General features: G+C 27.8%; 1 protein-coding gene across 2 annotated transcripts in view; it reads left to right on the forward strand.

The window, feature by feature from the left end:
- LOC112591352 overlaps positions 1-25,633 on the forward strand; it is a 130,480-nt gene that overhangs the window by 84,655 nt on the left and 20,192 nt on the right. For both annotated transcript variants that reach the window (XM_025335143.1, XM_025335144.1), the window contains exons 3-4: positions 17,478-18,232; positions 23,534-23,756. In XM_025335143.1, coding sequence (XP_025190928.1) covers positions 17,478-18,232; positions 23,534-23,756 — 978 coding nt within the window. The remainder of the gene's footprint in view (positions 1-17,477; positions 18,233-23,533; positions 23,757-25,633) is intronic.

The raw sequence follows: 25,633 nt of genomic DNA on the forward strand, positions 1-25,633 counted from the left end.
TTTTTCAATTCGCAAAATATGAAAATTGTCTAGTATTGCCTTTTTGTTTACGAGTTTCTAACAACAAATCGATAAACAATGTTTTTCTTCGAAAAAATAATACGTCTTAACGTCAAGTCAAGATTTCGTTGTTAACTCATTGAAGCTTATTTCTTTATAAAATGTTGATTACTTTTATGAATCATATAGTATGTATATTATTTCTGTACAACCATTCTTCAATCAAACAACTATATGACAAATATATCATATTCCTATTATTATTGTGTAGTACAGCTGTGTAAAAACGTTTGACCTGTCCCTTTTACTGACTTGCGTAGAATAATATCAAGGGGTATACTTGGATCATAATGCTATGCTGAATAATCATATTAATATATTATGTCGGATGAATATCTGTAACATTGCGAGAAATAATATATTATAATATATTATATATATTATAATATATTAAAAAAAAAAAAAAAAAAACGGTGTTAGCAACCAACCAAAACGTTGTATAGATCGGCATAGCATTAGAATGCAAATCGTTCGTGCGAAAATCGTTCGAGGAAATTACGCTCAACTTTATGGATAACGGCGGCGCGCACAGTGGCTTATATATGAACACATATTATCTGTAGGTGCGCATAATAATGAGAGTGGCGCCGTATATCGTAAGAAAAAAAATAGATAAACCGCCGAATTTTGGTAGTGGACGACGAGCGTTGCATGCAGGGTATATGCTAGTTAGAGGTAACGAATAGCAACTGTAATAATGTTGAATAAAAAACGACTGAATTCACTGAATTCGAAACACAAACAAATAAAATACGACACTGTGTTTTTACACGGACAAGGTATAATATTGTGCGGTAAATTACGCATAAAACGAGCCCTGACAACGTGGTTTACTTTATAATATAATAATTTATAAATAATCGTTTTCAGAATATTATGTCAACGCAACCATTAAATAATAGGAAATTTAAGCGCTGTTTAAAAATATAAGTTTTTTAATACATAAATTTATAATAATTATAGTATTATATAATCATTAGTAATAATATACAAAATATAACGTTGAAAAGATATTGGCGCAGATCGCCACTAGTTGGGCATCGTAGCGAGATATCGGACCAGAACGACTCGGTAAAATACGACCGAGAACAGAATTTCTTAACAATAAAACTGAAAACAATAAATGTATACATGTGTTCCAACGTTGTCGTAATTAATAATAGAAAATTATCAAACAATTGATCACGATATTTGATATCGGTCCAGATAAATCTAAAAAATTAGTTTTGAAACGTAGGTATACGAATGAAATTAGGTACGCATTCGAATAAACATCTCTTTATCGTCTCTGTATTTACTGATCTCGCTCGTTTACTCGGCGAATTTTTGCGGTTTGTTTTCGTTTCTCTATGTGATGGGCTTAATTATTTTTTTCCGCTTTTCCGTCTCCCTCCAATTCCCTTCCCCGCACAAGTCAATAATATCCTTCAGCGCGGTCATACGGCCGACCGACCGCTACGGCGCCGCCGCCAAACACTCGCGCGGTCGCCAAGGCAGCCGTGCGCCCGGCAACAGCGAACGTGCAGTCGGACCGATCAGGAAAAAAAAAAAAAACAAACAAACAAACAAACATACATTTGGCTCGACCGATTGTCGGCAGGCCGTAAAAAAAAATATTTTGATATCGACCGATCGCGATCGCAGCAAAGAAGACGACGAGGACGACAACGACAATAATAATAATTACATACGCTGCAGCACGGTACACGTGAATAAAGCAACATTGATATTGTCCGGCACAAAATCGTCCGCGTGCTCGTGCTTCACCTCGCCGTCCTGTCACCGCCGACTACCGTTTCCGGCCGCACTGAATACGACGACGACGACGAAATGGACGGACGTCACCGGAACCGCGATCCCGTGCCGTCCGGAAACGGGCATTACGACTACGGCGGCGCGGCTGAGGCGTCCAAGTCGTCCGGGGCGATGGCCGCGGAGTCGACGTCGGACCAGCCCGACCGCGGCTGGACAGAGTCGGACGAAATCCAACAGCTGTCGGACGGCGTGCGCCGCGCGCTCGAGTGTCCGGTGTGCAAGGAACTGTCGGGCGCCATGTCGACGTGCTGCGACAACGGGCACGGGCTGTGCGACGATTGCTCGAACACGATGAACAGGCTGAACCCGCAGACGCCGCCCAAGTGTCCGCTGTGCCGGTCGTCGCCCGCCCGCCTGGAAGACGGACGCACGCCGCCGACCACGGACGCGTACGGCGGCTGGCGCGCGCTTCCGCAGCCCGCGTCCGCCCGGAAGCTGCACGAGTCCATGTCCTTCGTCAAGGTGACGTGCACTTACCGCCCGAACGGCTGTCCTTACCTGCTGTACGTGTTGTCGGCCGCCGCGCACGAGTCTCTGTGCCCGTACGTCCCGCAGGTCCGGTGCATGGTGCCCTTTTGCCGGTGGTCCGGTGCGTACCGCGACGCGTTCCAGCACGTGATTTCCGGCCACCCGTTCACCGCCTACAACGTGATGGTAACGTACACGCATTGCGACCCTCCCCTCTCCCCCCTCGTTTACCGCGTTATATCAACACGTCGTATTATCGTCTTCGTCGTGTGACGGATATCGAGTGGGTATGGTGGGTGATGGTAGACGAACGCCGCCGAGGAGCAGCCGCGATTGGTTGTACGATACGCGGCGGCGTCCGTCACTTTTAAAAGAGTCTGCGAAATTGATTTTCGTCCAAGGATATCGGGCGGAAACGGACTACCGGGCGTAACGCCAAAATGCGAATTTGCCGACTGGTTTTCTAAAATGGTTAGCTCTTTCGTGACATGTGCGCACAATATTATATATGACTTGAGTATTTTTTTTTTTTTTTTACTAATTTTGTTTTAAAACCATTATGAGTTTAAAACTGAAAGTTAACGAACAGCGAGTTGAATTTAAAAAAAAAATAAAAAATTTTGAAACGCGCTAAATCCAATGGAAATTAGAACGCAGGAGGATAGTAATTGAAAAATGTAATCTTTCAATTTGAACTCATTTAATCCGTTCAATTTTGGGTATAGAATCATGTCATTAAAATATCTAAATTTGATTGAAAAATGTTAGTTTATCAAAATCTTAAATTACACATGTTACTATTAAAAAAAAAAAAAAATGTATATTAGTTGTAATGCACACGCACATGGTAAAAAGTTTAAAATCTAAAATCTTCAAAAAGTAAAGTAAATATTTTAGTATTATTTATTACCTCCCGAGAACGCCATTTCAATTAGAGGTCACCACCAGACAGAAACATTTCCTGATATTTTTAAAAAAGTAAATATTCTGTAAATATATTATCGTATACCCTACTACTGATCTAGCAAATGTAGAATATTGTATTCATTTATCAATTTTCATATAAAAATAGGTTTTTGTTATTCCATCAGTATATTATTGAAGTACAAAATACATTATTATGTAAGTACAAATAGTGATGTAAACCTTGTAAACTATCCAGTAAAACTAAAAAACTGTAAAAATATTCAAATAATTTTATTTTAATGTTCAATATTTCTTTGAAAACGTTTAAAATTAAATATTTGTATTTTTATTTTAAATCATTTTTCGTGTAGAATGTTTAAATATTTATTTTTTTATTTTCGTATATTTTATTCCTTTTTAGTATGAATATATATATTTCAATTTGAATTCTGTTATACATTTCCAATGATTAAATATTATTTTTATAATAATTAAATATAATGTATACGTTATGTATATCTCCTCCTTACTCTTTATTTCAAAAAAAAAATATTTGATGAAGCCATGCGTAAAATAAAATATAAAAATAAAAATGGTAGTTAAGTGGGTAACGTTCTGCTATGTATTAGAAGTCGAGTGAAACTCTTTATTAAGAACATTTCTATGATAGATTTTGTTAAATTTGAGTTCAATAATTCCATAATATGCCATAGTTAAATAATTATTTTAATAATAATTGATAATAATAATATATTCTCATAAAGATTTCGTTTTCCTTCATTTTGTGTTTTCTTTTACCGATTACAAAGAAAAATAGTGTACGAGAACATATTTAATTTTAACCTCTTTAAAGTAAATCTTAAATTTTTAATTTGCTATCCAAAACTACCCTCTAAGTGAAAACTGAAGAATTCTATCGAATACTTATCATGTACATAGACACAAACACAAAAACACACATCACTGTAAAATCAACGCATTCCAATTCTAAAATAAGTTCATTAGTCAAAACGGTGGCGTTAAATAATACACTAAAATAGGTACCGAAGGGTATGTGGTAAGAGTATCGCACCACCCACCACTCGATATCGTTACAACATTATAATATATTATATCACAAAACGTTCAATATGAATTTCATTGAAAATTGGCGTGTGATGATCACAGGAAAACCAATTCCTAATGCCAGATATGTCGTTTGGGCTGGAGGGCTCCATTCGCCGCGCGTATCTGACGAGGAACATCAAAGACGACAACCGGCTTTACTGGGTGTGCGTGGCCCGGCAGATGATGTATGGTATCCAAGTAGCCGTGCTCAAAGTGTTCGACCCGGACTCGCCCACGAAGTACACTAACGGGCCACCGGATATGGTATTCCAAGTGCTGACGATGAGCCCGAAAGGCTGGCAACGGCAGAGGGGTCGCTTGCGGTCCGTGTGCTGGGACCGGATGGTACTGGACCGAATGGCGCGGGTCCTGGCAAGCGTCGAGCATGAAGAAAAGAACATATTTGCACTGCACACACCGCCGTGGTGCACTGCGACAGTATGCAACGAGGTTCAGTACAAAGCAATAATATCGTGGAGCACGGTGGCCCGGTGAGCTGTCGAGGCGGCGGCACCGAAACGGAAACATAGACGGGACGAGTCACCGCATGTTTAATATTATTATTCGTATTTTAATCTTATCGTCGTGATACGTACGTGATGAACGAATAACGTTTCGTCAATTTTTTTACTGCACGATGATGGAGGCAACTGTTCACATCTTATTTATGCGATGTACCTGTTATACTAATCGCACTGCTCTGTCGACAGATATATTATTTGGGTACCTCGTTGATCCACCGCCATTGAGATTTTCGCTGCAATATCAAAATACATCGTTACTCCCTTGTGCTACACTCCTCATTCGGTTCAACATGCATTCATGTTTCCAATGAGAACATCACCGTTTAAGTTTCTGAATGATTGTTTCTTTTTTAAGTACATACAGAGTTGGTGTAAATTTTAATAATCAGACTTTTTTATTGCCATTATTATTAATATTAATATTATTGTTGCTATTTATCTCAATTATTTTTGGGCCATAACCTTCTCAAACGAGGAAGCCACGCCGAAAAATAAGTGTTTTGAATCACACACGTCAAAAAAGTGTGAAACTTGATGATCATATTATAGTTGTCACTTGACACTTACGATAGGAATAATATTAATATATTACTTATTGATATGATTAAGATATTTTTATTATCTAAAAAATGTTAGGTATCTTTTGTTTATTACTATGGTTAATCACAAGTTTCAATATTAATTTTTGAAACAAATAATTTGAAATTAGTATGGTGATTGCAGCATTTAGCTGTAATTGAAAATCCTTAAGTGGTTAACAATTTCAAAGTAGTCTATACTATACAGTATACAATATAATACTTACTATACAATAAATCGTCAATATATTTTTTAAATTTTATAGCATAACTGTTCAAAAATATAATTATTCAAACAAAATACATTTCCATGACTTAACTTATAAAAGCTCACAATACGGATTGTATAACTATGTCTCTGAATGGGTCAAACAAGACTTAATAAAAATTTATTGTGTTATATATTTTAATTATGCCATTGATAGATTTTGCTAAAGAAAGGAAAAAAAAAATTAAGTTATCAAGTACTAAATACCAAAGTCATTGTTTTAACTACATTTGTTGAATGTGTTTTTTTAGGTATGTGGTTCATAGGAAAATAATTACTTACAAATATTAAAAATTAATTAATTTATTTAAGATTTCAACGAATCTAATTATTGACCAATATATCTACAATATTTTAAAAGTTTAAAATTAACAACATTCATAAAAAATTACATTAAAATATTTAAAAATACAACGGAATTAATATGAATCGTCAAAAATGTAACTGAAAATATTTTAATCAAAAACTATCAAATAAAACAATAATATTTGTAACCCTTATATGTGTATTACAAATAAACTTTTAATAAAATAACAATAACACGAATGTTCAACTATTAACACTCAACTGACGTAAATATTATCAAATTAAACGATGCATAATAATTATTTACTTTTATATTTAGACACTTCAAAAAATAAAACAATTATTATTTTTACTTTTACTCTTTATATTATATTATATGTATAAACAACCACTATCGATACCAAATGTTATTTAGTAATTATTTAGAAATGACGTGTATTATGTAAACCAAATTATATTATACTATTAACCATTAACATTAAATGGTACATTCACTGCAGAATCAAATATTTGTGTTCATACTTTATCATATGATTAAAAATGCATATATAATCACAAATATATAAGTAAATTACTGGTCAATATAAAATGAGAATATTTTTATTTAAATGATTATATTTACTATTGAAATCTGTATCATATTAGATTTGATTTCAAATTTCGATTTGAAGTCCAATACTAAAATACAATGTTATTTGATGTAACGCACGTAAAACATGATAAAAAAAATACTTACATAGGTACAAGTAGAATTCAAACATGCCATGGCATAAATCTACAAGTATTTATATAAATATATATTTTTATGTTAAGTTCTATTTCAACAATAATCACACGTTTCCATGGCAATAACTATTATAATGGTAAGTATTATTTAAATATAGAGAAATTGAGGTGTATACAGTTGAGTTCATTTCAAAATACATCACGTAAATATTTAATAATTTGTTCATTGTCAAGAGTCCATTTACGTCATAGAGTTGTAGTGACAAACCGAAATTCGTTTTTGTGGTCGAATACGATTCAAATGATTACGAAAAAATATATAATAATAAATAAACATTGTATATTGTGTATAAGTATGAGAAAAGTTTACCAATTCAAACTGGCAAAAGTGGTATTATATTTCTTATAGGTATTCGTTTATAAATCTTATCAATACCATTTCATTAAAATCACATTTTAAAATTTCAAATGATGACACTATCATAATGCTATCCTTAATTTCCCCAACTATACTGATGTAGTAATAATATGCGCAGTTTGTCACTAAATGCACGCCGATATCTCATAATTTTAAACACCTAAGAACTTAGTCTATAGTATTGAAGGGTTTGAGTATAGTACGTCATTGAGTAGGTTCCTATTATATATAATGTGTTAAATTTTAATTCAATGACAAATATTGTATTGCATTTTTTCAATTCGTTTGAATTCGATTGCTAGTAAAGTAACAGGTGATTCAGTATTATAAAGGATATATTTTTATACTAATTTATATTAAAATTATTATTACTATTATTATTATTATTCCGTTAATTCAGTGGGATCTTTTGTATAATATATTACTACTACAATATTAGTATTTATAAATACAAGTAAAATAATACTTATTATACATTGTGTTTGTGAATATTACATTGCAAATTTTCAATAATCTCTATAACTAATATTTTCAAATTATTATTAATACTTACTGAAGAAAAAATAAATATTTTATATTTAAACAATTTTTTCAGTATTTAAACAAAGATAAATAAAACAACTTCTGATAGACTTCTATTAAATGTACAAGACTTAATAAATAGAATTATAAATTTTATCAAAAATGAGCCAAAAATTTAAAGTTTCAAATCCCTGCAGTTAAAGACTAAATTATCAAGAATTTATTAGATGAAAATTGCAATTCGTTTTATAATTTCAATTTAAAAAGATATATTTTCTAATTATTCACAGCTAAAAAGATTATTTTTGAAAAAATTGCATTAATAGATTATTTTTTTAGTTAACAAAAATAAATAAAAATAGAACTTATTTAATCAGAAGTAGTATTTTGTAAATACTCCTGTTTTTTCACATATTTCTATTTTTATATTAGTTTTTTCCAATCATTAAAAATACATATGAAATGTTCCTATTTTTTAACATTTCACAGTATCAATTATGTGTATTATGATTGTTACTAAAAACTACATTTAATAAGGAATTATAGAAAAAAATGGTTTGATGATTAACGGTAGATAATTAAACATAAGTATAGTAATAATAATAAGTGCAATACAAATAATAAACACCATTATAAAACCAATACATTCCGCGCCCTGCTCAGTATCTAAAACAAATTATGCATCTAGTACAAAATATATCTATCAACATTAATATTATTATAATGTTACTAAATATTAACTTCCTAATTTTATTAAATAATCACCGGATAAGTATGAAAACACATTATTTTAATTTTTAAAATTCGCAATATATACATTTAATTAAACATAAAAATAGTTTTTACTAACGTTTTATCTCAGAAATAATTACTTGACAAATGTTAATGAAATTTATATCAATAGATTCTTTGAAATTCGGATATGTTTTAAGTTTAATTTTTAGACCCCTATTGATATAGTTTTAAAATTTAGGCAACTGGCAGATTGTGATACGTATCTAATACTTAGACTGAAAGTGAAGAACTTGACTCTCGACATATTTTACTTAATCCGCTGGATAAAGCTAGATAAATAATCTACCAGTGTAGCTATAAATATTATGTGTTCTTATGTCATTAAAAATAAAAAAAATGTTATGATTCCGATTAGATTATCAATAGAATAAACACTTTATTTATATATTTTCTGTTTTTGTTTTTTTAACATCAATGTATACTTAGTTAGTACTTACACAAAACATTTATATGTATATATATATCTATATATGTTATTTTTTTTATAGATATAGATAGTGCAAGCTATGAATACCTTATTTTCAACAAATATAACTAGGTTTATACAGTATATAAAATTACAAAATGTTTTAAAAATTGAAAAATGTTATTAATTCGATTAGCGCTAAATAATAAATATTTCATGACTAGGTACTGTATAAAAAAAGTACAATTAAATATTGTATAAATAATATCTTGACTAAAATATAAATAATTTTACATTGGCTTATTATTCATATTATATTTTTATTAATATTTCATTTTTTTATTTTTTTACTGTCTCAACTGTCAGTTACAATTTAGAGATTATACTTGAAAACTTTGTAATTAAATGTAAAGAAAATGATGACTTATACCTATACTATACATTAAGTTATATTTCTTAGTAATAAAAGTAATAGATTAATGAAATCAAATTGTCTGAAAGTGCAAACCCCGAAGTAAGTCCAATGAGCGACATTTATTATATACAGGTGTTTCATGATGAACTGACAATTGCAATAGCTTTTGTCCTATTGATAATTTTTAACTCTCGTTTTTTTAAGTTGTCTGCGCAGCATTTAAAATATTTTTTGATTTTTTTTTTTTTGAACTTTGTGTGCAAAATTAAAAATTTAAAAACTTTCTATTTGATATTAAAAAAAAAAAAAACAAGATAGTCATTTTGTAAATCAAATTTTTAGAAAAATGTTGGTATCAAAAACTTTTTCCAAGGTCGAGTCAAATATTTTTAAATAATTTTTAAATTTTGTTGAAATAAAAATTTATTTCTTGTTTATCAATGTTACAGCGATTAACGATTTTAAATTATTTTTTCTCAAGAAATAATTTGTTATCACGAATTATTAACAAATATGATACTAGCATAGTATAATATTATTAACAGTTATAAATAGAATTTATAAACAATCATGAAATGACCGCTTTATGCATACACACCCTAAAGGTCGATATAGTAATACAATATACAATTAACACGTCATAACGTATGTACGTGATTCATTTTTCAATAATTGTTAAAAAATGTTTGGTGTTTGGTATAAGTAATATCTATGTCAATTGTGAGTATAAAACATGAACATTGAATATTTTTTAAAATTACTGATCAGTGACTACTCACTAGACATCACCAACATATGTGTTGGACTTCAATATTATTGTAATTATGACGATTATTCATGCAGGCCATTTTATTAGTTATTATTATTATTTTTTTTTATTATCTTAATATATATAAATCTCATGTCACAATGTTTGTCCTCAATGGACTCCTAAACCACATAACCGATTCTGATGAAATTTTTACACCGCGTGTAATTTGGTCCAACTTAAAAGACAGGATATAGGGTATGGACCTAACTCCTGTGAGTTAGAGATTTAGAGACAAAAACTGAGTTACACCGGTGGCACCCTCTAGCAGATAAAAATAAAATATAAATAATAATACAAAAATCGATAATAGCAGGGCTTGAAATCGATTAATATCGATAAAAATCGAAAAAATATATATATATATATATATACCGAAAAAGTCTAACCTTAACAACGCGAGCAGCAAAGGGGCACGACGCAAACGTGTTGAAAGAGCTCAGCAATTACCAGAACAAATCGAAACAAGAAATGCAGCTCAAAGAATCAGGACTGCAGATAGTCGTGCACGAGAATCTCAAGAACAGCGTGACGAACTTCTGCAACAGAATATTACGAGAACAAGAGCGGCACGAGAACGAAACATAGCTACAGTACGAGAAAGAGATCGACAAAGGCAACGGATCAGCCGCTCATTAACACGTGCATCGTTCGTTCGGCTTGTCTTTGAATATGCACCAGATATTAACTACTCAGCGCATTCAAAAATTGCTATCGGTGGAATGGATAAAGTATGTCAATATTGTCAGGCATTGAAATTTCGAAATGAAGCAGCCGGCATGTGCTGCGCATCAGAAAAAGTTGTGCTGTCACCTCTACCCGCTCCGCCGGAGCCTTTATTATCCCTTCTTACTGGCAATTCAGATGATTCCAAATTATTTTTGCGTAAGATACGCAAATTTAATTCTTGCTTCCAAATGACGTCATTTGGGGCAACTAAAATTTGCGATCGTGCATCCGATGGACGTAATTTACATCGTTCATATGACGCACTACAATATCCATTCATCGTCATGATTTAACTGCACATGTGTTTAAACAAAAGTTGAAATCCTAAATTGATTTTATTGTTAAATATGAAATTTTTGGTATCACACGTTGTTGGCTGACTACGATAGAGTGGCAAAAGCGAGGTTTTCCTCATGTCCACATTTTGGTTTGGCTTAAAGATAGAATCCGTCCTGAAGAAATCGATCAAATAATTTCAGCCGAAATTCCAGACCCATTAATTGATCAAGAATTATTTGATATTGTCACCAAACACATGATCCATGGGCCATGCGGTGCTTTCAACATGACGTCACAGTGCATGGAAAATGGAAAATGTAAAAAAAACTTCCCAAAGCCGCATACGAATGACACGATCACGGATATTGATGGTTATCCAATGTATCGCCGCAGAAGTACTGAGAATGGTGGCCACACATTTACAATGCGACTGCCGAACTTTCCAAATCAAGTTGAGTTTGATAATCAGTGGGTGGTACCATACTCACCACTTCTTTCAAAAATTTACAAAGCTCATATCAATGTTGAGCTTTGCAGTTCTGTTAAATCAATTAAGTATATTTGTAAATATGTAAACAAAGGCAGTGATTTGGCCATATTTGAAGTACAAAACATAAATAAAAATGACGAAATAGCACGATACCAAATGGGCAGATACATTAGCAGCAATGAAGCTATTTGGCATATTCTCAGCTTTCCCGTCCACGAAAGAGATCCTGCTGTCCAACATCTGGCAATACATCTTGAAAACGGTCAACGTGTATAGGTACTTCACTGAAGAAAATGTTCTCCAAAGAGCGTTCGAAGCTCCGAAAACGACTCTAACTGAATTTTTTACATTGTGTCAAAAACCTGATGTTTTTGGCCAATTCGCGAAGACATTGGTGTATGGTGATGTTCCACGTTATTTCACATGGAACAAATCCAGTAAAAAATGGGAGCCACGGAAACAAGGAAAACCACATCCTTCCATTACAGGCATATTCAAAGCTAAGAAATTGGGAAGACTTTACACGGTACATCCAAAGCAACGTGAGTGCTTCTATTTACGTTTGTTATTGGTGAATGTTCCCGGACCAACGTCTTTTGAATTTCTACGAACAGTTAATGGTCGAGTATTCAATACATACCAGGATGCATGTCGTGAACTGCAATTGCTAAAAGACGATAACCATTGGGACTTAACGCTTGCTGATGCTGCGTTGACATCAACACCGAATAACATTCGTCAGTTGTTTGCAATTACTTTGACGACATGTTATCCCTCGCAAGCACAAACTTTGTGGGAAAAATATAAAAATTGTATGACAGAAGACATCTTGCACCGAATTAGACAAATAAATCAATGCCAAAACATAGATTATACACCAGAGATGTACAATGAAGCATTGGTCTTGATCGAGGATTTATGTGTTCTTATTTCAAATTTACCACTTAATCATTATGGTATGCCATCACCTAATCGTCCAGCCACCGACTTAGTCAATACCGATTTACAACGAGAAAATCAATATGACCATGGAAGTTTAGCAACAATTATCATGAACAGTGAACCATTACTGACAGCAGAACAAAAAATTATTTATAATCGGATTATGCTGGCTGTTGCTGCTGAACAAGGCGGTTTTTTTTTCTTGGATGCACCCGGTGGAACCGGTAAGACATTTTTAATATCGTTGATTCTTGCCAAAATACGGTCGCAACAAAAAATCGCATTAGCAGTAGCATCGTCAGGCATTGCCACACTTTTTCAATAATTGTACAAAAATTTTTATATTATTTTTATTTAACCTCCATTGAAAATTATTTTTCAAACAATGTCCATTTGTGGTTTAGATTTGGAAAATCCATGTTTTTCTCATGGGTAACTATATGTTGCGTGTTTACGTGTTGGGAAACCGTCGAATCTATTTGTGTTAGCTAAAGACAGGTTAACCAAAAACATTGTGCACCGGTTGGTGTTAAATTAAATTGAAATTGAAAGTATTTATAATTAAAAAAAATAGATATTAATGTTTAAAAGTTTAAGACTGTCTGCCTTGCCTATCTCATTCATGAGTTTAAGCGTCACATTTTATTTACTGTATTATACTGTAATATACTTATATTTTTATAAAATTAAATGGAAATAATAAATCTGATAAATTTTTATTTTGTACCTATTGATTTCTGCTTAATATCAAGTGTAAGAACATTTTAATTAATTGTGTTCAACGTACTTCCCCTTCAAATCTCAATCCAGTGAATTTGTATACCAACATCAACATTTTCGTCTTTGTTAGTAAATAATTTCATTGTACTAAAGGGTTATAGTAGTAGAAAGTCAAAAAAGGAGATCACCATATTTTTTTACAAATACCATCTGTGTGAAAAAGCATAGTGGACTCCGTGACTGATGTTCTCTTATTGTTCCTCTTAATGTAATATAACAAAAACTTTAGCCACAGCAACGCGTGGCCGGGTCAGCTAGTTATATTATATAATATTATATAGGTTTGTAATGTAAATGTTGTATCGAACTATAACATAAATTATAACTTTTGAACAATTAAAAAATGAAATTATTTAATACAAATGTTAATGTATGTTCAAAAAATAAAATAATAATTATTAAATATCTATCGTAAAACATCAACAATTTTTGTGATTGATTCTTGGAATGCATACTTAAAAAAAATCCAATTAGATACCTTTTCACACTTATTTTTTTAATTGTTCTCAATGTATAACATCTTCCATTACTCAGGTTTTCAAAAAATCCATTTTGAATCTTACAAAATTATACATTAAGGATGAAAAATTGTTTAACTAAGTTTTAATATAAACCTCAAAGATAGAACTAATGACAACAATAAATGTAATTTGAAACTAAAGGTTATTAACTTATGTTTGATGCCTTTGATATTTTTTTAAAAATATAATGTATTTATACCTATAAGTGTTACAATTGCTTTAATTATAATTTATTTTTTTTTAATTTATTAAATTATTAAATCAATCTAATTTTAGAGAAATCATTCTTAAACATTTTTGTGAGCACACAATATTCAATAATTTATTATAGAATAGTCTTTAAATAAAATAAGAATATTATACAACCTTTTTGTTTGTATATACATAATTTGTATATATAATAACATACAAATTGTATTGCTAAATCTACATTTTTATGTACAATAGATATATACAATATACTAAATATTATAATATATAAAAACAACTATAATGCATTAGTATAATATTGTATACACATTAAGTAGAGAAATGAATGGTATGAATTTGATATACTTACATATTCAAATATGTACGGACGATGTACTTCTATCACAATAAATATATTTTTGTTTTGTATTTATAAAAGAGTGAAATTAATTATTTATAAAACTAATAACCCGTTTAAACATTTGAATGCTAAACGTTAGAAATTTCATGAAATGCAAAAGCTAAAATAAAAAATGGTTATGGTGTTAGTATGTTTTTAAGGTATTATTATTTACTAGTTTAAGTCTCTGTAGCTTGTGTTATTTAAAGCATACAAAATAACTTTGAGCATTAAATGTAATATTTTTCATTTATATTGATTTTTGTTATGCAGGATAAGTATTGGACTTCAGCATACTTTATTTATACTTATTAAGTATTTTACTTCTATTTTATAAGATAGTTTAACATATTACCCTCGTATAGAGTTTGAAGATCAACTGAATCAGGTGCATGTATTCAAAAACCTATTAATAATGTATGTGCTTTTTCATTGTTATTGAAACCTGACATGTTTATACTGTACATTTATATTTATTAAATAACGTCAATATATGCTTGCATATACTATATAAACATTTACCTTGTAAGAATTACATTACGTATTCAATAGTTTATCATAAAAGTTAATAAAAAGTTAACTGTTGTTTGTTCACCAACAGGGAAAAAATTAGTTATTATACGTAAAGAAGTGGACAATGAATAATAAATTAATTCCAAGTTAAATTTTAAATGATTAGTGTATTATAAAATAATATATTCACTATATTATATAAATACTTTAAGTTTTCAACCTCAATCATTTTTTTAAATTTTTTATTTCAATTATTTAAGTTATTTATCACAATTTTCATTTTTTATGTTAATTACTTCAAAGATGTTATAGAAATAATTTTATCAGTTTATTCAGTTAAAAGAAAAAAATAAGTAATATTAAGTTCACTTACCCTAACTACATGAAAAATACGTTTCAAAAATATTTGAGTGGTGTTGACATAATATTTAGTGTAATACTTTAAGCAGAAAAATAAGTTATTTTATATTTAAAACATTGTAAATTTTGTCATGTCTATAGATTACGATGAGATTTAAATTATTATCATAACCATTGAGTGTTTTAGATGAATGGACTGTAGTCGCTTATTATAAATCATGCAACTAAAATTTGATATATTACATATCATGTGTAAAAGAGTATATTAATATTGTTGTGTATTACTATTCATTAGTCCCAGGTGCAAAAATTTCTCACGACTAAATACAATTACGCACGCTTGAACAACCATATCACTAATCAAGTATGTTTTAAATAAATCATACAATAACATATATCAACATATATCTGAAAACATACAAACATTATGAACATTTGATATAAGTTTTAAGTTTCAGTCAAATATACTATCATTTGATGATAATAACTTAACTACTGAAAATATGTAAATAAACATATACAAAAATGATAAAAATACAAACATTATTAAAACAGATAAAAATTGAATCATTTTTATTATTCATTTGCATGAAAAATAAACAGTATTATTTTGAAATGTTATATCAATCAATTATTATATAATATATTGTATAGTTTATGGATATTTTTATTTATTGATTAGGTTTTGTCTAATTGACGCATAACTTTTAATTAGGTTAAAAAATAGAAAATAAATATAAGCATTGTAAACCCAGATTTGTTATGATAAACATAAAATACATAGTTATTAACATAATAGCTAGTAAAACTAAAACAAAAAGTGAATAAATAAATATTTTAATTTAATAAATATGAGTAATAATTTTTCAGTGCTAAAATTGGTTGAAAACAATTTAATCTCGTGATAAAATGTCTATTAATGTGACAATATTAAGTTTATAAACATGTAACATATTATTTATATCACGGTTATGATTAATAAATAATAATGTGAAATAAAGTTAATGCAGGAATGAATAAATTTAATTTGTGTAAAAAAAATATGAATTTTAATAATTTTTTCAATGTGGAATAAAATCTACTATATAACAAAATAGCTAGTAAAACGAAAAAATATGCGGATGAAATACAAGCATTTTAAAATGTTTGCATTGTATTTGTATAATATAGTTATAAATACATAATTAAATGTGTATTGTGAAGATGTGAACATTCAAAATTAATTACCAAAAAGAGCGATTGAGATTTGAGAACCGAAAGTCGTACTAAAGTCTGTTGATTTGAGCAAGATCTCAAACTATTAGTAAAAAACCATAGGGGTAAAGCATTGTAAATGTTTAAATTAGTAAAGAATATATTATAGAAATAAATAGTAATAAAAATCAAATAAAATTTGCAACACAATATTAGGTAGAAAATAAAATGGCATACACCTGTTGAATTAAAATTAAATGAATAAGTGCTGAGAAAGCCAAACAGGTGCAAAGCGGGATAGGCAAAATGATAAAACGGGTATGATATTAAAATAGGAAGACTAGACGAACAACTGTCCCATAAAACCACGGTTTTAGTTATTGGAATCAAATAAATCAAATTCTGAATTAAATTGTTTATGATGTTTACAAATATTTACTTCAATATTTGGCAAAAAGAATCTCTCTTAAATGTTTGAACATTTCCAACATTGACCGTTACCAAATTTCGACTAGGATTATTAATATTATGTATTGTATTTAGTTATATATTTATATATATTATACGAGTATGCTTCGTGTATGAATAGAACAATAAAATATAGAGATCAGTAATATCAACGTGTTATTTTTTAGTCAAAACTTACACATTTTTAAAGGAAAATGATGTAATTTTCAACATGGAAATTAAATTAATATGTCAGTACAGAGAAAACAAATTCGTATAAAATAAAGCAATAGCTTTAAGTATTTATAATATTTTTTACAATACATTTTTATTTTAAATACCAATTAAAATAATAAATAAACAATATAATAATAATCAACGATAATTTTAATTTTTTAATTGAATAAATGAGTTACGTTTTTTCTATGTATAATTTGTTCAGCTGAAACTGTAAACACGTTTATGTAATAGTTTTGATACTTTGTCATTGTATTTTTTTCTCTTTTTACAGGTCTCCCTTCAAGGGACGCAATACCACCGAGTACATCAACAGCAGAAGGAACAGGAGATAGACAGCATGGTGTTCTTCGAGGGTCTTCGTTACCGTATGATAACGGCAGTGCAGAAAATTCATCGAAACCTATCAAACGCGACAATGACAAGATAGCTATAATGGTACCGATCTCAGTCGAATCTACAACGGTAGTACCAGAAGTTATACACAAATCTGATGAGCTTAAAAAATTAGTTTTGAACGACAAACCAGATGGAAACCATGAAATGGACATAATAGTTAAATCAGACACAAACGTTGAATCAGACATGAATGAAAAACCAAATGAAAAATATATATCAGACGATACCAAAGCTCCTGGTGATAACGTTGAATCAGTTGTGAAAGTCGAAAAAGAGTTAGATCAAAAAAATGAACATCACGTTGGAGAAGTCTGTACAAGCCAGGAAGATGGAGATGTCGATAAGATTAATTCTAACGATTCAAAATACCAGGTGTCGGAATTGGACACTGAGTACCGTTTGACGATGATACATAGCGTGCGAGAGGCTGTGAACCGGATATGTGAACAGGCTGTGGAGAAGACTGCAGCTATAGTCAGGAACAGAAACATCAAAAAACGTAATAGCAATTCCTCCTTAATAAGCTCGCTCAAGGATCGTGATGCTGACAATTCGGAAACAGCCGATTACGCAAGCAGTGACTTTTCATTACCACCGCCACCGCCGCTACAACAGCATTCATTGGACACGGTAAGTCATACGAATAAATCACTTAAAAATAAATTCATATTTATGTAATAACAAATTTAATGTCATATGGTATATTGTGTATAACAATATAATTTAAAGTAAAAAAAAAAAAACGTATTTGTCAAGTATAGTGTGAATTTGTCTGTATGATATTGCAGTAAGAGTGTTTTATAGCAAATGTTATAGTCATGACTCATGATGTTTACTATGATAACTATCATATAATGTACCATGAAAAAAATTTATTTCGAGTAATATATATATATATATATATTTAACGTGAAAAATAAGTGGACAGTATTTGAGTATGTGTTAGATAAAAAGAAAAAGAAGGAAAGAGAGAGAAAAATAAAATTGAGCAATCTGCGATTATGATTGAAAGAGAAATAATTCAGTTTTAATTGAATTTAACTTCTGTACTAAGAATATATGGTATAGTACTACTAAAAGCATATATAATGTGTAAGTAGTAAGTACAATTGAATATCTTTCTAATAAGTAATAGATAATAAAAATAATAATTAATACATTTTTTTCAGCATTGTTATATATGTAATGTGTTTTATAAGTTAAACATAATTTAAATGTTAAAACATACTAAAAAGTAATTAAATATACAATCGAATAACAGATAAAGATATTATAATGTGTTAATATTGACTAAAAGATTCTCTAGAAAATTACGAAAATCTGTAAATGAAATAATACAATTTTATCAGTTTCATTTAAAAAAATAATATTCACTACTTATAAGAAATACTTTTTAGTTATTGCAATTTCCAATACTTATTTTAATTTTTTTTTTTTTTTTTTTATATATTAATATTGTTATAGTTTATTCATTTTTATTCATATCTATATTCATATTTTATTGATCAGTAAGCAAGAAAAATTGAATATAGAAATGAAACAGAATAAAAGTCACAGTTAAGTAACAAAGAAAATAACGCGAAGTAAAATATATTATAGACTTGGGTTTATTTTAAATTTATCTAATTATAAATATTTAATGAACGAATAAATTTAATTGACTTAATTAAATTTTTAATCGGCTTAAAATAATATTTCTAATTAGTAAAGAACATTAACTTTCATTTCTAGTAGGTAAATTGTACACGAATTATAATTTATCATTCGAAAAGCATAAAACTCGATGTTTAAATATTTATTTAGTGTATCGATACATAGAGTTTAAATGTTTAATTTTATAATGAATTATTTATTGTATTAGTTTGAACAACAAAAACATTTCTTTCTCTGTTTTTCTCAACATATTTTTACTTAAATAAATTACAAAATAGTGGACAACAAATTGTTTAAACAAATTTATTTTTTTAAATACAATCTGTTAAATGTATGATGTATGCACATTCTACAAAAACATAAATTTTGAAATTTTTATTTATCATAACGCTAATAATTTTGTAGAAAATAAAAACAATCACTATATACCTATTATTAGACTTGAATAATAAACAAACAATTTTAAGTCAATACATTTCTAATAAAGGTAAATAAATTGTGTGTATTTCAAAGAATTATTATTTGAAACCTAGATCATAATATTATTGTGAACTCATAATAGTTTCAGAAGAAATACCCACCCTTGTGTTCTTTTATTAGTGTAGGTTTATAAAAATATTCTTGGAAATTGTCTCTTTTATAACAATATTACATCCTGTAAGTCAGTAATGACTTTAAAAGAAAACAATTTTTGAATTAAACATTTCAAATTAATTTTTATTTTTTCTATTATGATACCAATGCAATTATAATTATCTATTTAATTCATCCACCTAGTGTAATAAACACAAAATATATTTAGTTGTTATGATTACTTATATTTGTATTCTAGAATTTAATTTTTTGTGTAAAATGAATAGTTAACTCTTTGGTTATTTCAATTAATTAAAAAGACAATTTAATGAAAATTAAGACGACTAAAAAATAATAAAACACTGTAAATTAAATTGTTAATATATTGTATTATTTCCAGTTTTCATCATTAAATAACTGCAATGGATGAGTTAAATTTGAATTTAATATTAAAATATTTAATTATTTGCCTTTGCATATATATTACATAAAAACAGTTACAAAATATTGCATGTATTATAATATATTCAATAGAAATTCTAATGTAATATTATATTCTATTGTTATACTAATTTATAAATCTATAACATTTACTGCAGAAAGGTGTGAAAAAATTGAAAATATCTAAATTTTTTTGAAAATGTCGTGTCATATACAAAATAATAATATACAGAATATAGTATAGACACGCTTCAAGTACATACTACATACTATTGAATGAACTACTATAAAATAATTAAAATCATAAAGGGTATATTTATATTTTTACCTAAAAAAATTCATAATTTCCTAAAAATAAAAATATTAAATAATGAAAAATAATACAATTATGTCTATTTATTTTTGCTATTTTCAGAACGACACAAATACAATTATTAGGTATTATATTTTTTAAGTTTTTAGTTTGAAAAACATTTTTACCAAAATTTATAAAAAGTCAATAATAAAAAAAAAAAATTTAAATTCCTATAAATAACTTAAAATTAGTCTAAATGTGTTTAAAATATTATTGAGTGGCCGTGTATTATTTACGCATCATTATTTTTCATTTCTACCATTTTTATAAAACAATGCGCATCGTTTTATTTTTGGATTAAGCTCGGTTTATGCATTGTTTGTTTATTCTACGTCAAATTTACGTACATCATTTACGTATCAGTATAATCAATAATAGAACTGGAAAAAAAATAGAAAAACTCAAAAACCTAAGTTGCTTGCTATAATGGGATGCATGACAATAAACTAAAATATAGTATATACTATATTATATAGTATTCCAACAATCATATATTACACTTGTGATGAATAACTTTATGTTAAAGAAATTAAAATTCAGATATTTTGTGAACAAAACAAGTTTCTATATACTATTAGTTTTATCTATTAGTTTTATAATTACATAAAAATACAAAACTGATTTTATCGAAAATTGATTTTAAGTAAAAATTAAAATTTTCCCATACTTGGAACGATGAATTGATTTTACAAATATTGTGACATTGATATATAATATCAATATCAATATTATAGAATTAGGAAATGAGCCACTTATTGGAACCTTATATCATATTTTCAATCTTGTTTACTTATTTATAATTTTTTTATCGACATGAAAATTGTTTTGTTTTTAATTTATTGAACATAATACCATAGATATATTATATATATAAAATAATTATTATAATATAAATACTTGGTGAAAATATCAAGTTTCTATGATTATTCGTTTTTGATTTATAACAAAACAGAGAATAAATTTAGTCAAATTCTGATTTAGTGGGAAAATGTTTTGTATGATTTTCCTAATTTAAAAAAAAAAATACAGAACAGTTTAATTTTAATCTCTTTAAAGTACTAACTAGATCCACAATTATACCCAAAACACATTCAAAGTTAATAATTAAAGTATTTCAATATATACATTTTTTTGTTTATAAATATTTTAAGTTAAAATGTTAACAATGCATTTTTAAAATCATTAAACAACTCTATATGCAATGATACATTTTTAAATTCCAATTCAAAATATACACTTTAGTTACTTATTTAACGAGATGTATTCGGCATCTGTGTATTGTAAAAACGATGACGGATTCTAAACAAAAAATGACAATTATATAAAATATAAAATTATTAACTAAATAATTATCATTATATTTTCAATCTAAAATGAATCACATATTTAATTAGTATAGTCATCTAAAGTAAACATATACATAAGAAAATTGAGAAAAAATCAATAATATAAAATTAGAACAATTTATTCAAAAATTAACAATCGATATTTTTCTACATTACATGAAATATCTATTTTTGTTTGTTAAGTGTTCAATAATGAATGAAATAAAATAGAAACTAATTTTAAAATAATATTTTTGTATGATTTGGTGGTTAAAATTTAGTTTTACAACTAATAAGTTAAACATTTAAGGACATACATTAAGCTGATATATTAGCAATTTCGAATAAAACTTGCTTTAATATAAATAATAGGTACCTAACCTTAGATGTTAAATTTTTTTTTTTTTTTTTTTTTTTTTAAATAAAGGCTTCAAATTCAAAGTTTATTAGCCTACAAAGATGTTAAATTATTTGGCACTTTAAGACCATTTATGCTTCATTACCAGAAATATTCACTATAAGGAACACGTCACTAAAGGATGATTGAACTACTAGAGTCAAGTTATTTAACCTTTATCGTGGTATAATTCATAATACATTGATCCATTAATACAATTACTATTACATAATAAGCCTTTAAAACACCTCAACATTTATAACATGTAAAAATAGGCTAAAATTAAGTTAAATATTCAAAAATATTAAGTTTTAAAATAATTTAGTATTATCATATTTTTAGGTTTATTTTAATAAAAAATACTATTGATTTACGAATAAAAAGTATTCCGTGTAAAAAAAAAAAAAAATGATCAATCACACTAAATTTATAATAATATAAAATTGAATACGGCTAGGTAAAAATAAAATATAACTTACAACTGATTGATGGTTGTATGTATTATCATTGAGTATATACATATACTATATATACTCAATAATATTATCTAAAGTCAATAAATTAAATTTAAAAATTATATTTTTTAATTTAATTTAACAAATAAATTTGTATTACTTAGCAATCAATATTATATGGAATTATGTACATATAATTGATTAAAGGAACTTAATAAAATACGTTATGTAATTTAAAAATTTTAACTCTTATAAATAATCTATCATTTATTGTTTTTATACTAAAAATAAACTATGAACATAATATGATAATTACATACCTGTATCATTCAACACTAATAGGTGTTTTAATTGAACAAAAACTCCAAATAAATATTTTTCCTTTTTCCAGTAAATTATAGACATAACTTGACTGTTAACAGCATTATAATATTTCTACAAATTATTCATTTCCTATAACGTTTTATTGCTTTACTGTCTAAGCGCTTATTTGTTTATTCACAATTATACAAATGAATGAAACTACAAATATTTTAAATATTCTTGGCAATTATTCAGTTATATACTATTTTATTGAAAGTCGTCTGAGTGAAATATATTTTTTATTTATCTTGAAAATATAATATTATTGAGCATATCATTATATATTATGTACGTAATATCTGGATATTTTACAAGTTGTTTTTAATCATTTTGTCTTTGTTACCATTAATTTAAAAGAGCATGTTACAGGGTTCAACAGGTCAAGAATCATCATGGCCACCACCGCCGACTCTTTCTGAAGCGGAAGAAGAGAGGACCATAGCACCTGCAGGATATTCATTTGACTTACCAGATCCACCGACCGAAATGGATCAGATGGATTCAGAGACAGATAAACTAGATATATCTGACGAAGAAATGAGAGCTACTGGCTTACCATCAGACGATGATGACAAAACCGATACAGAAGCTGGTAGGTAGACAATTCTTAAAAAAAAAAAATGTAGCAATTAAAAAAAAAATAAAAATATTTTGTGAAATTATTTCATAGATTTGATATTTAATTATTTTTGTTAGAGTAGTTAACTGAAGTAGAGAAGCATAGACTATAAAAATTCGTTATTTGTTTTGTGGTTTTTAAGTTAAATAATTTATGGAATGTTTTGTAGTTTGTTTTTTTTTTTTTTTTTGTTATTACTATAATATAGATTATCCTTGCCATGTTTTACATAATTTTTATTATAATTATTGTACAACTGTATTCTAAAAACAGATACTATTATATTTTAAAAATATAGCACATATTTATTTACAAGAGCAATAGTATTTTTGGCTATAAAGTTTTATTATTTATTTGTATAATTATTTCATAGAACTAAAATTTTTTTAAACGATTGATTTTATGCATAAGCCTTTTTCGAACTGTTTGACATCGAAATCCTCACGTTGATATTTGGAAGACCACATGCTACTAAAGTATACAGAAAACAAATGTGTGTTTTTTTTTTTACTAACGTTTGTGGTAGATCGTAGATATAATAATATTTTATACTTAGAGTAATAGATTAGTTAATTATGTATATTTATTAGTGCTGTAATCTCGAATTATGAAAACTATCTAGATAAGTTTTAATTATAACACACATCTCAAACTACTTTAAAAGTACAACTAAATATCACATTTATTTTCATTAGAAAAATTTAAAGATAAGTGTTGTTTATTCCAAATTATTTGTGTCATTCAATATTTAGAAACAGTAATATGCAGAAAAAAAATAATCATTAAAGATATATCGACTGTCGAAAGAACACTTACCATAGAACAAAAATTTACTAGATAATTATTGTCCTTAACAAAGTTCTAGGAATAATGGGCGCTTTCATAAGTGATATTTAAATTCACTCTGTATGTTTCATTTGATTAAAATTTGAATTGAGCTCTTAATAATGAAAAATAGTTATAATTTAGTATCTACGTTATGAAATAATGCAAATTTACTGTTAGCCTTTTTTATTTTTCTGAAGTAGTATACACTCAAGGTTTTGACAATACCAGAAGAAAATGTTGAATCATAAAAAGTAAATTCTGGCATAAATCCAAAAATGTATGGATGAAAATCATCAAATAGGATATTTGCAGCTATCTTAAGTCAATGTTTAGAATAATATAAAACTAATCTAAAGATCCAATAAATGCTCATATACTACTGTCGTTAATTTTTTGAAAATCAAAGAATGACATTTTAAATAGATAGATATTATATTATTAGAATATTTAGTATAGAATTATATTTATCTAAAAAAATTACAAGTTGTAAAGAACATTTAACTTCGAACCTAAACTTATTACAAATAATTAATTCTAATAAGAAGTTTAATATAGTATTTTTCTGGTAAAATTGATTGAACACAAACGTTCTAGGTATTTATTGAAGGTTGAATTTAGAATTTTATGATGTCAACGTCCCTATCTCAGGATATTTTGGGCACATTATAATTACTAAAAAATATATAATTAGATTTAGGTTACTTGTTGAATGATTATCAACAAATGGTTAATGGGTTTCATAAATTACAAGGGGGGGGGGGGGAGAAGAAGAATTGTGTGGACACCAACAATTATATATCTAAGAGATAACATCATTTAAAATTTTAAAGTTATATTGTAACTGCTTACTCTCTGATTAATTTGTAATAAAATATTTACTTTTATTTTGAATGCTTTTAAGTCAGTAGTATTTAATAATTAATGATTGATATGCTAATAGATACTACTTAAACGTTAAAAATGATGAAAAATCATTAAAATTATCGACCACAGTTTATCAATATTAATCAAGTTAATAAATT

This window comes from Melanaphis sacchari, unplaced genomic scaffold, assembly GCF_002803265.2.
Source record: "Melanaphis sacchari strain LSU unplaced genomic scaffold, SCAv2.0 Contig132_pilon_pilon, whole genome shotgun sequence".
Classification (NCBI taxonomy): domain Eukaryota; kingdom Metazoa; phylum Arthropoda; class Insecta; order Hemiptera; family Aphididae; genus Melanaphis; species Melanaphis sacchari.